Raw genomic sequence first — 12,066 nt, forward strand, 5'->3', positions numbered from 1 at the left:
CCCCACCGCCCGAGGTGCCATACCTTTCTGAGGACTCTACCAGTTGCCATATCTGTGAGGTGGCTCTTCCACTCTAGCTAATGGGAACGTGAACCATTCCTGGCCCTGTGTGATGAAGTCTGGGAGTTCTACCTGCTCTTTTCAGGTGGTTCTTTCACCAGCGTTAGTAATTTCTGCCCCACAGGCACAAGTCAGTACTCAGCCCACGATTTGAGGGGGCTCTTCTAAAGATCTCCAGAAAGATCTCAACCTCTCTTTCTCCCTTCCTCCCTCTCTCTGTGCGCCCCCTCCTGTCCAGTGTTTCACCCCACAAAGCCCTACTTGCCTTAACCTTCCAAAGCGCCGGATTCTGTCCTCCCCAACTCGGAAAAGTCTGTGTGGGTCCCCCCTTTCCTGAACTGTGACCTGGAAACTCCAGCTACAGCGTTCGCAAGGCTCACCTCATTTACTTTCCTTCTCCATTGTCTGAGAATTGATGCCTCATATATTTCATCTGGTTTTCTTGTTTTTGTTTTTTAAGATTTTATTCTGAGTAATCTCTATGCCCAACGTGGGGCTCAAACCCACAACCCAAAGATCAAGAGCCACACATTCCACCTACCGCGCCAGCCAGGCGCCCATCATCTGGTTTTCTCATGTTTAAAGCAAGGCTTCAAGCTATTTCATACCAAAACACTTTAGTATTACTTCTCTACAAAACAAGAGCATTGTCTTCATTATCACAATCACGTTATCACAGCTTTTAGCATGCGCAGTAAGTTCTTAACGTCTTCTAATACCTACCAATTTGAAATTTCCCACGTTTTGCAAAAATATTCTTTACAACTAGTTTGTCCCAACTAGGATTCCATGTAGGATCATAATTGTCATGTGGCTTACATCTCTTTTAATCTAGAGAGTCACTTTTTTTCCCAGTGCTGATGTGTTTAACAGACACGGTCACCTGTGCTCGACAATATCCCATGTTCTGCATTTGTCTGATAGCGTCCTCTGTTTCCTGTGACTAGAAGCGAGATCTAAAAGCGTGATTAGATTGGGATTAAATGTTTTAATAGGGATATATCATAGATGATGCTAGGTTTCTTGTCCCATCACATCCACAGACCCGTAAGAGCTGGCTTCCTAACATTAGTGATGTGAACGTCTCACCCCTGGGTGGGACCTGTGACCATCTGGTCCGTCCATTGTTCAGGTATGGTTTTCCTCGTGCGCCCAGAAAGTAATCTGTGTGTGTGGAGTATATTTGGCACTACAAAAATGTTCATTTTCCCTGTCAACTGTCCTCTCTTTGTTTTAGTACCAATTGATAACCTTTACTCAAATCAGCTGTGTTGTTAGAGGCTGCAAAAATGATTTTCTAATTCTGTTCTTTCTTCTACACTTCTTAGTTGGCATTCTTCATTAGAGTAGAGCTTTTCCCTATTTGGTAATCCTGAAATAGATATAGTTCCTACTGGAAAGACAGAGTAAATGCATAATTCTTTCTCTTTATCAATTCTCAAAGAAGAATTTGATTTAATATTCTCCTCAAATGGTGACAAATGAGTTTTTTCCCTGACTTTCTCTCTGCATTGATCTTTCATATTTTTCAATAAAAATAATCAACTACAATAATTTATTCCATTTGATGCAGTAATCATCAGCTTTGGCCAGAGAGAGCTCAGAGACCTGGATTCTAGATTTTTGAAGTATCATAAGCTAGCTGTGTATCTCTGACAGGCCCTTTAATATTTGTGTTGGTCGTTTTTCTTTTTTAAAGCCAGAGAATGGGACTGTGGATAGCAGGGGTTGCTTTTGGCTCTAGGGTTGGGATTCTGAGCTCCACTACCTTAAACTGCCTGCTCCTGTCCCTGCGCAGGAAGAAGCCCTCAGCCTGCCATCCAGGCCTTCCGCACTCTACTCTGTCCAGACCACCCTTTCTCCTCCAGTTCCTCAACATGAATCTCCTACTCCAGCCACAGTTGTCTCCTGCTTTTTCCCTGGCTTGCTGTGCCTTGCTTCTTCCTCTCCATGTATCCTAAACTTGGTCTATCTCCCAGATACCAGTTCAGTCTTTCCCACCTTTTTACTGCTGTTCCCCTACTGTGTCTTTTGCGCTTAACTTGCCTCTTGGAATATCACTTGTTTCTTGTTTTAAATGATGTTATCCCAACTAGATTATTAGCAGCCCCTGGAAAGTAGACCATGCTTTATGTCAAGAACATTGCCTGGCACAAATGAAGTACTTTAGCTGCTAACGTTATTATACTTCTGTGTCTCCCCTAACATGTAGCACTATGTATTTTGCAGAATAACAACCTTAAGGCGCTTTTGAAGTTGTGTGTGTGCGTGTGCGTGCGTGCTTCTGCTGGAGTTAAGGATATTTCTTGTAAGTGCTAATGTTTACCTATTCATTGATATTCCCTGGGTTCCATTACATATCAAGGGGAATTGATAACCTGGACATAGAATTATATTGATTTGAAGCATGTAAAGAAACAAAGATATGCCCTGAGATCCCACGGTCTAATTAAACACAACTGTTGTATACTTCTTTCCCCTTTCCTGCTATGTTGTTTTGTTTTGAATATGAAGTCTCAAACCCCTAAATAAACCTTGTAAAGAGCCAGCTGTGCTTATATGTTAGGCACAGATTTCATTCTACCATAAGTGATCCTCTAGCCAAAATGTTAAGAAAATATTACTAGTAATTTAACATCAGATACATTTTCCAAGTTATTAACTGGCAGGTGAATTTTATAATCACTTATGTGAGTTCTAAAGGGATATAGTGTTTCTGGTTGCCCAAAATTTGACCTCCTATTTTCTTTGTTTAAGCCTATTTATAAATTACACTTCTCTTCAGCCTGCCAAACAGAGCTTCAGAATGAATTTCCCTGTTGGTTGTAGAAGTTTGTCTTTTCTCAAGAGTAGAACCTTTCGAAATTATCTTCCTCCACTTGGAGTGGATCATCTAATGATTAGTGACATCAGACAGGATTAACTTGTACTTTCTTGCTGGAGAGGGTAAAAGGGATATTCAAAATATTTAGGTGGTAAGCATATATGTTATACAAGGACCTCCAACATCTGGCTCTGACTTCCTCACACAGCTTTCCTGATCTATACACACACACACACACACACACACACACACCCTTCACTGCAGCCATGAAGAACAATCTGCAGGTCTCTCAATCCCACACTGCTTCCCGTTCATGCTGCCCTGTCTACCTGAAGTACTTTTTTCTCCATTTTTGTCAATCTGTAAGTCGCTATCTTTTGGAAATCAATTCACTTATAACTTCATCTTTCTCACCACTCCCCACCCCCACCCCAGCCCAGTTAACTTTCCTTTTCTGTACCTCTGCTGTGCAATATTCACAGAGACTTTGTGTTTTTATTTGTGAACTTGTCTCCTCCTCCTAATATCTAAGACCGCTGGAGGGTGAGAACTTTGTGAGCCGCTGGAGGGCTTTTTATCTCCTGCATTTAGCCTTGTATTTAGCCCAGAGAAAATATTTACTCGATAAACATGTATAATAATAAACATGTATCTCTTTAATTAATTAAGTTCCCTGCCCTATCCCCAGTTTCAGGCCCTTCCCAACAGCTGTCATCTGATGGTCTATGGTAGTTATTTCCAGCAATATTGCTACATCCTCACATTTTAAAAATACACCGTAAGTGAAAACCACTATAATAGGATACTTACACCCTCTCAGACAAGTTATTGAAGGAGTACCTATTCATTTGTATAGTGGTTGGACACAGTTGTTTAAAATTGAGACTTGGGGTACCTGGGTGGTTCAGTCGGTTAAAGCATCTGACTTCGGCTCAGGGCATGATCTCATGGTTCGGTTCATGGGTTCGAGCGCCGTGTCGGGCTCTGTGCTGACAGCGCACAGCCTGGAGCCTCCTTCAGACTCCGTGTCTCCCTCTCTCGCTGTCCCTCCCCTGCTCGCACTCTGTGTCTCTCACTTTCTATCTCAAAAAAAGGTAAACATTAAAAAAATTTTACAAATAAATACATAACATTGAGTTCCATCACGCATGTCCACAATCACCACCTGGGAGTCACTCCCAGTCAGTGTCTCCCTTTCCCCTAGCAAAGGTTTATTCATCTGAGTTCTCCAGAGAAATAGAACCAAAGGGGGGTGGGGAGAGATGTTCCAATGGGGGTTGGAGAGAGTTTTTCTACAGGAAGGAGGTTTTAGCTGAGATCTGAAAGATAAGGAAAAGTATTCTAAGAAAGGAAGACAGGGGACTGAACTTTGCAGGCAGGTTCAGGACCCTGAAATGGGAATGAAGAACCCAAGAAGCCCCACGTAGCTGGCTCTCAAAGAGGCAAGGAGACATGTAGCCAATGTGGCTGGAGGAGTAGACAGAAAGACCTTGCAGATTATCTGAAGAATGTGGGTCCTGGCACATTAAAGAGCTTCAAGTTGGTGAGAGCTAGAATCAGATATCACTTTAAATGTTTTCTTTTGACATTAAACGTACAAACTGTAAAGTGCACAAATCTTTAGTGTGAGAAGTTTTTATACATGTGTTTATTCATGGAACAGCTACCCAATCAAGATATTTCCAGCACGTGGACGGTTGTCACCTTCTCAGTCAGGATCCACTCCCTCCAAGGGCAGCCTCTATTCTGACTTCTATCACCAGAGATTACTTTTGCTTGTTTCTGAACTACAGTAATAACATTCTTGCAGTCTTCCTTTGTGTGTGGATGCTTTCACTTAGCACACGGGTGTGCTGTGAGATCCATCCACGCTGTCACAGGCAGTGGTGGCTCGTCCTTTTCCGTTGCTCTGTAGTATTCTGCTGCGTGCGTGTGTCACGCTGTATGTCCCCATTCAACTACTGATGCACACGACAACCACTCCTTTTTTTTTTTCGCTATCATAAGTAAACCTGCTCTGAATCCGTGTGATCCTGTCTTTTGATGGATGTAAGACTCCTCATTTCTATAGGAGACAAAACTTTTTAACAGATCCCTGAGCTTGTGTGGTAGAGAATAATTTGGAAGAGAAGTGAAGTGGCATTTTCCCAGGTACCAGCTCCCTGGATGCATAGACTTTTACCGGATAGCTTATTAAAGGAGCAAACCATGCAGAACATTCTAAACATCACACCAGTCAAAATATAGATTAAAAAATGACTTCCATCATTACTGTCATTACTGTAGTTATGATTGTTTATAGCCAGCTATAAGTTGGAGCTGATAATAATTGGAAGGACAATATGGTAGGACGAGCTTTAGTGACTCGTAGTTGAAATGCGCCAATAAACAGAAACATTATTGTCATCGTCAAACATGTGTGAAGCACCTTCCTCTATAATTGCTGGTGTGTGTGTGTGTGTGTGTGTGTGTGTGTGTGTGTGTGTGTGGTAGTGGGGGGTGTCTGAAGCAGTAGATGAATTCCCACTGTTTCTCTCAAATTCTTCCTACAGCAATTTTCAAGAACCTTAGGTTTTTTGTAGCATTTCTGAACCATCCCTGCTCCAAGAGCTAAAACCACCCATACAGAGATTTCATTCTCCGCACACTGAAGTGTTTTGGTTTTGTTTTTCCGGAATTGTGAATTTATTTATATTTCTTAAAACTTTAAAATTAGCACATTTAGGTGTATATATACTGGGTTGCCATTACAGAAAATGACACAGTCGAATGAAATTAGGAATGTTTCTTCGCGCAATCTAAAATCTTTAGTCACAATAAATATTCAGTCTTTAGAACCATGGGAATTAAGATACAGTAATATAGTAATAAAGAGGCTGTGGTTTGATTCCACCTTACACAGCATGCTTTTGGCTGTCTGTTTTTCATTATCAGTTTACTATAAATCTGTCTTTTCATCATATTCTGAATGTACTCTGCGTTTTCATTAATTAAGAAACATTTATGGGACACCTACAATATGCCAGATATTTTGCTACGAGGTCATAGAAGATATGAAGGTATAGTCATGATCAAAGGAATTTATAGTCTAGGGGAAGAGATAGTCAAGTGAACCAGTGGGTACCATCCTCTCTTAGGGCTTGGGCTAAGCTGTGCCCCGGGTGTTCTGGTAGCACAGAGGAAGGGCATTTAAATGAGAGCAGGTAGACTTGAGCTGACTTCTCAAGGATGACAGACATGAGCTAGGAAGGCATTCCAGGCACAGAGACAGGAAGCCAAAGGCACAGAGGCAGGAAGTAGCCTGGTGCAGTCAAGGAGTAACTAGTAGGTTAATGTGGTCAGAGCACAGGGTTAGCATGCTCAGTGGAGCTGGAGAGAAGGTTAGAAAGGTGGGTAGGGGCCAGAGTTTCAAAGGTTGGGGGTGTGGGAAAGAACACGGACTGAGAAGGAAGCTCAGGTTCTCACCCTTTTTCTAGCTGGACTTTTTATGGGTCCTCAAGCATGTTACTGGACATAGTGTCCCCATTAGTATAATCAGAGAATGAGGAAGAGTCATTGCGAAACCTTGTTCCAGAAACACTGTTCCAGAAGATGTGAAAAGGTCTATGCTGTGCCGTGAAAAATGTTTTCTTGGGGCGTCTGAGTGGTTCAGTCTGTTTAAGCATCCGACTTTGGCTCCGGTCATGATCTCACAGTTTGTGAGTTCGAGCCCTGCGTCAAGCTCAGTGCTGACTGACAGCTGGGAGCCTGCTTCAGATTCTGTCTCCCTTGGTCTCTGTCCCTTCCCAACTCGTGCTCTGTCTCTCTCTCTCTCTCTCTCTCTCTCTCTCTCTCTCTCTCTCTCTCTCACATACACACACACACACACACACACATGAAAAGAAAAGAAAAAAATGTTTTCTTTACTTAAATAATTAGGGGAAGATTGAATACCACACACATTTGCCTGTTTAAGATTCACAATGAAATTAGCATAGTAAAAGTTTCCAGAGTCTTCCCTCCAGTGAAGAAACCACTTCCGTTCTCTTTAACTCAGCATTTTCAATTACTTGAACTTAGAGTCAGTTTTCTGTAATATTAATATTGGCATCATGCTGCAGAGCCCCATTTTGACGAACTATGGACAAGGTCTTAAAGGTCCAATCATCATCATTCATTCATTCAAGTTTTTCAAAGCGCAGAACTCAAGAGCTGGTCCTTATATACCCTGTTGTTATTTTAGCCTGCTGGTGTATCCCTGTGAGAAACTTTAGTTATTTCTCATAGCACTGTTTTTTGGTTTTTTTTTTAATTGCGTCTGCTATCTCGGGATTTTTTTTTCCTTTTCTCATTTTTCACATCATGCCCAGACTTTATTACCTGGTAATAAGTTGCAAGAAATGAGAATTGAGTTGTTTCTAAACAAATATCAATCATTTGTGATATGTTTAGTAGAAATTATAATGAATATAATCAGGGTTTTACTTATTATAAAGTCATTATATTCAACATTGGCAAATCCCAGAATTAATAACAAGTCAATACATCATTTGAAATGCCAAAGAAATCAAATAAATAAAAACATAACTGACCTTGTTAAAAATTTGATATTTTCAACATTTATCTGTCAGAGCCCCTGATTTAGAAAATGTGATAAATTCTTGAAAAATGGGAACTTTTTTCCCCTGTAAAATATACCCATCATTTGGCAAACTACAGTGTCATTTGCCTTGAAAAGAACGTGGTGATTGATTATCCAGAGTGCTACCATGACAAGGTAAACCAAGCAAATAGCTGGAAAATTGTATGTAATCATACAGCATAACATAGGCTCTTTGTTGAGCACAATCATTAGAATTAAACTGTGGCATTCCAGTCATTCCGTGTAGGTACTTCCTATTCACCCCAAAACCTCTGTCTCCAGGGGCGGGGGGGGGGGGGGACGTTCCCACGTGCTTGCATTTTCCCCTTCCCCTCCGACCATCGCACGAACAAAGACCACACCGAACCCACGCGACAAGATTGCAGAACGCAAGGAAGCCAACGTCTGGCATCTCTTTGTGCCATTCGGAGAGGTTTATTTACATGTGCTAACGTTACCAGTACTGTTTCTTTTATTAGTAGCATTTTCCTGAAGGTCCTGAGAAATTGTAAACACGTGGGGGAGGGGAAGGATGGGAGATGGACAAAGGGAAATGAAGAAAGCCAGTCTTGCTTTCGAGAAGCTAGTGTTCTAATCAGGAAGACCAAACACACCTGAGATGACCTAAAAAACAATTCTACATCTCTTCCGCTGTGTAAAAGCACCGTGCACCAGTTGAATACCGGCGTGATGGAGGCCAGTAGAAGAGCCACCAAATTATCCTTGGTTATTAGAAGACGAAATTGAGTCATATGAAAGGAAGACGCTCCCCCAAACCTGCCCCGAGTTAATTATCAATAGCTTAATTGGAAATAGAACCAAGCCCTTTCTCTCAGTAAAGCTGAGCAATCCCCCAGTGCCCCTCTTCCCTACGGTGTTTCACATTTTCAGCGGGCTTTGTTAGGAGGGCTGAACTCCGCTCCCCTTTATTAATTGCCCTCCGCGTGTTGTAGGATACCCTGTGTTCTGAATCAGGATGAGGATTTTAGATTCTTCTGAGCAGCGTGGGGACATGTAGCTAAGCAGAATCAATTCCTGTCACTCACACACAAATACAGAAGAACGGGATTATGGATCAGGGTGAAGCCGCAGTGCTTTAATCTTAAAATCAATACCGAAAAGGAAGTTGAACTTGTGGGGATTCTGTAGAGACTGTAATTTGGTTTCCTATGAGGTTTGCCTTCCAGAATATAACTGTTCCTTCCTTTTCACCTTCTGATTATTTTACTTGGGGGGGGGGGGGGTTTGGTGCGGGGGGGGGGAGAGGACCAGAAGAAAAGAAACCTCTACTTATCTGGAATAAGTATGCACATATGAACTCATAACTCAAGCTGATCCTCCATTGTATTGAGAAGAGCTGTACGCTTTTATCCATTCTTTTAATTTTTAGAAGAAAAAAAATTAACCCGGACCCTGAACCCCATAGTCTGCCTTTACGCAGAGTAAAATGCCTTTGATTTTTTTCACAGGTCACTATCAGAGTAGAAAAAAAAATTTTTTTAATGTTTATTTTTATGGCCTGAATCTAACCATAAGCTTATGTAATTCTATGTAAATAAATACATCTTCAACAAACGAGTTATCGACCAAAGGATTCCAAGATGCTAAGCATGTGATTAGTATTTACTCCAGCGTTATTCTGCTCCTTTTGAAAGAGGCATGAACTAATGGTTTAAACAACTCAGTCTTTTCTTAATCCGAGGTTTAGGGTTGATTGAATGCGCCTCTTCTCAGAACACTGATTTGCTGCACAGTACCGTCCGTCTTTAGCTGTAAGGTGGCTTTATTATTTGTTTCCCTGGGATATTTCTTTAATTCCATTTTTGAAATAATGTCTGAGTCTGTTTGGACTCTGCTTCTGCAGCAGCAACAACAATAGGAAATATCTGATCCAACAAGAAAATGGTTGGGCCACAGGCAGGGGAACTCCGGGCTAGCTCTCAGGCAGAATGGTGTAGTTAAAAGAGCAAAGCCCGCAGCCCGTGCTTTGTTCGCTACCTTTTCTAAGCCTGTTTCTTCATCTTTAAACTGTGGATGATCGTGGGGCTCGCCTGATAGATAGGTACGTGGAGAGGATTAAGTGAGCTAAAGTATGTAGGGTGCCTAGCACTGGACTTCCCACTTGTAAGAACCCAATAAATGGTCATGATTCCCATGATTAATGTGAGTCTCAGATGAGGTAACGTATGCTGTGTATGTGAAAACACCACACAAGCCCAGAAGGCACAATACAAATGTTAGTTGTTGTTCTTAAGAGACTGAGATTTGGAAACTTTTAAAACAAATCACGGAGGACATTTTCTCTGTGTTGCGTTTCATAGGTCCCTAATCTCAAAGTAAAGCCCTGGAGGAGATAATCCAGGGGCTTGAAAGCCATAGCCATAGCTTGTGGATGCCAAGAAGCCTTTGAAACCAATCTGTAAATCCCTGTCCGGTGTCCTTCCACAGAACGTACTTTCTCAGGGGTTTGGGAAACCGGCACTATGTAAGATACGTATTTGGTTGTTTGCAGTCGATACTTATCATGAGGGTCGCATCCTTCCAGGAAGGCTCAAGTCGTAAATGATTGCCTCCTTTCCGTGGTCTTTCCTTGTCCTTCACATGACATCAAAACAAAACGAAAACTCATGAATTTCTGTGTCCTCTCGCAGAGCACAATCATTGTGGAGAAGACAGTGCAAGACCTCATGAACCTGATGCACGACCTGAGTGCGTACTCGGATCAGTTCCTCAACATGGTGTGCGTGAAGCTCCAGGAGTACAAGGACACCTGCGCTGCGGCCTGCAGGTAGAGCTCAGGGTGGGGGCCAAGGAGAGTCACGTCAGACCCTGACCCTTGTGATGCTTGTTGATGCTGCTTTCGGAGCCTCCCTTTTCCACCGTGATAGAAAAGGACCGGTTTTTGCGTTTGTCAAGGGGCCTGACGAGAGCACACGTCGCAGAAATAGTCTCCTAGATGCACATGTCATCATACCGACAGAGGGAATGAGAGTGACCAAGGGGCAGCACCACTTGGGACTGCCATTGAGTGGCATGGACAAGGTGTCAACCATGATTTTCAGGAAAAGCTAGAACTGTAAGATTGTCTTCTTCAGGGAAATGCCAGTTCGCATTTAAATCTTGTGATCCTAAAAGATCTTTAAAGTAAAGCAGTTTCAAACTTTCAGCATCCTTTATAATCCAGAATGTGATTTCTCCCTAGTTCTGAAAATGTGTTTCTCCTGATGCCTGATCTGTAGCCTTCCCACTGTCTTGAAAAGATAGTTACACCTGCTTCCAGCATCAGCAGAAATGAAGAGCCATTGTTAGGAACTTGAAATCCCTCGGCCTCCCCTCTGATTTCTTTTCTCTGGGTTCAGAAATCTCATGGAAAAGATCATAGCGCTTGTGGTAACAAGCTAATAATAGGAACAAATTATGGTCTGGTTGACAAGACCTGAAACAATTAGGGAAGAAAAGAATGTATAATAAAATACTAAATTTTATGTGATGTATAATTAAGGATAGATATGAAAGTGCAGTACATAATCAAGTACTACCTGCACAGTACAGGACGTAAGAGCAGAAGGAATGAAATGTGAGAGAGAAAAACAGAGAAGGGGGGACTGGCTTGAGGAAAGACTTCTCAGGTGAGATGTGTGCTGCGTCTCAGAAAGACATGGGATGGAGGGAGGCGGACAGAATAAAGAAGGTCGTTGAGGGACACGGTGGAAACACCGACGTAGTTCCCTGATATTTCAGCAAAACCATTACCTTCCTTGTGGGGGACCCAAGGCTGGACACAGTGCTTCTTATTACGTCCTGTCATTGCACTGGTCAGAGATTTCTGGAGCCTTTACCAGATCCAAGACAGCTGAGTGTGCAGGGATGAAGTCAGTCAATCAGTCTCCGGTTATAACTTTAATGAGTTTGCCATCTTGGTAGAAGATAGGAAGGCAAATTGGAGACCAAGGCATGAATGTCCACAACATTAATTTGTGACAGAAAATACGGTAAGATAGGTGGACACGCTGTAGGAGGAAGAAATGACTTGGGGACAGGAGCAGCTCGATGAAGGGTATGAAGTAGGCCTTGTGAAGAGTGAGGAGGAGTTAGACAGGATTTGGACTAAAGTTGCTGAAGGAAGGAAGGAACCAGAGCAATTTCAAGGAGGTGGGAAGAGAAGGAAAAGAAACAACAAAGGATGAACGTTGGGGTGTTTGGAAAGGAAGACTGAGCCAAAATGGAGGATCTTAAATGCCAGGCTGAGGGAACTTGGCCTTGTAAAAACTTTTAGGTAGTGGGGAACCACTGAAGGGGAGTGAATAGGGAGTACCAAGCACAGACCTGTGCGTCAGGAAGATTTTTCTGGGCTTTGTGTAAGATGGACTGAAAAGGCAAGAGTGTGGAGGTGGAGGGAGAGGGACAGATCAGGAGACACTAGGAGGTAAATTTGTAGCCTTGTGGCCGCTGGTTGGCTGTAGAGGGTGGAGAATGCAGGGAGAAGTCCTCGGGGAAATTAGCCTTGTCTTTCCTATGCTGTATTTGTAGAGAATTTTTTTTAACTTGAATTCAAGATCTC

The 12,066-nt window shown here is 42.4% G+C and overlaps 1 protein-coding gene across 1 annotated transcript in view; it reads left to right on the top strand.

Moving 5' to 3' along the window:
• Positions 1 to 12,066, top strand: part of EXOC4 (exocyst complex component 4) — a 750,068-nt gene that overhangs the window by 581,802 nt on the left and 156,200 nt on the right. The window contains exon 12 of the mRNA XM_003983067.5: positions 10,157 to 10,293. Within this exon, the coding sequence (XP_003983116.1) occupies positions 10,157 to 10,293 (137 nt within the window). The remainder of the gene's footprint in view (positions 1 to 10,156; positions 10,294 to 12,066) is intronic.

Source organism: Felis catus, chromosome A2, assembly GCF_018350175.1.
Source record: "Felis catus isolate Fca126 chromosome A2, F.catus_Fca126_mat1.0, whole genome shotgun sequence".
In the NCBI taxonomy this organism is placed as follows: domain Eukaryota; kingdom Metazoa; phylum Chordata; class Mammalia; order Carnivora; family Felidae; genus Felis; species Felis catus.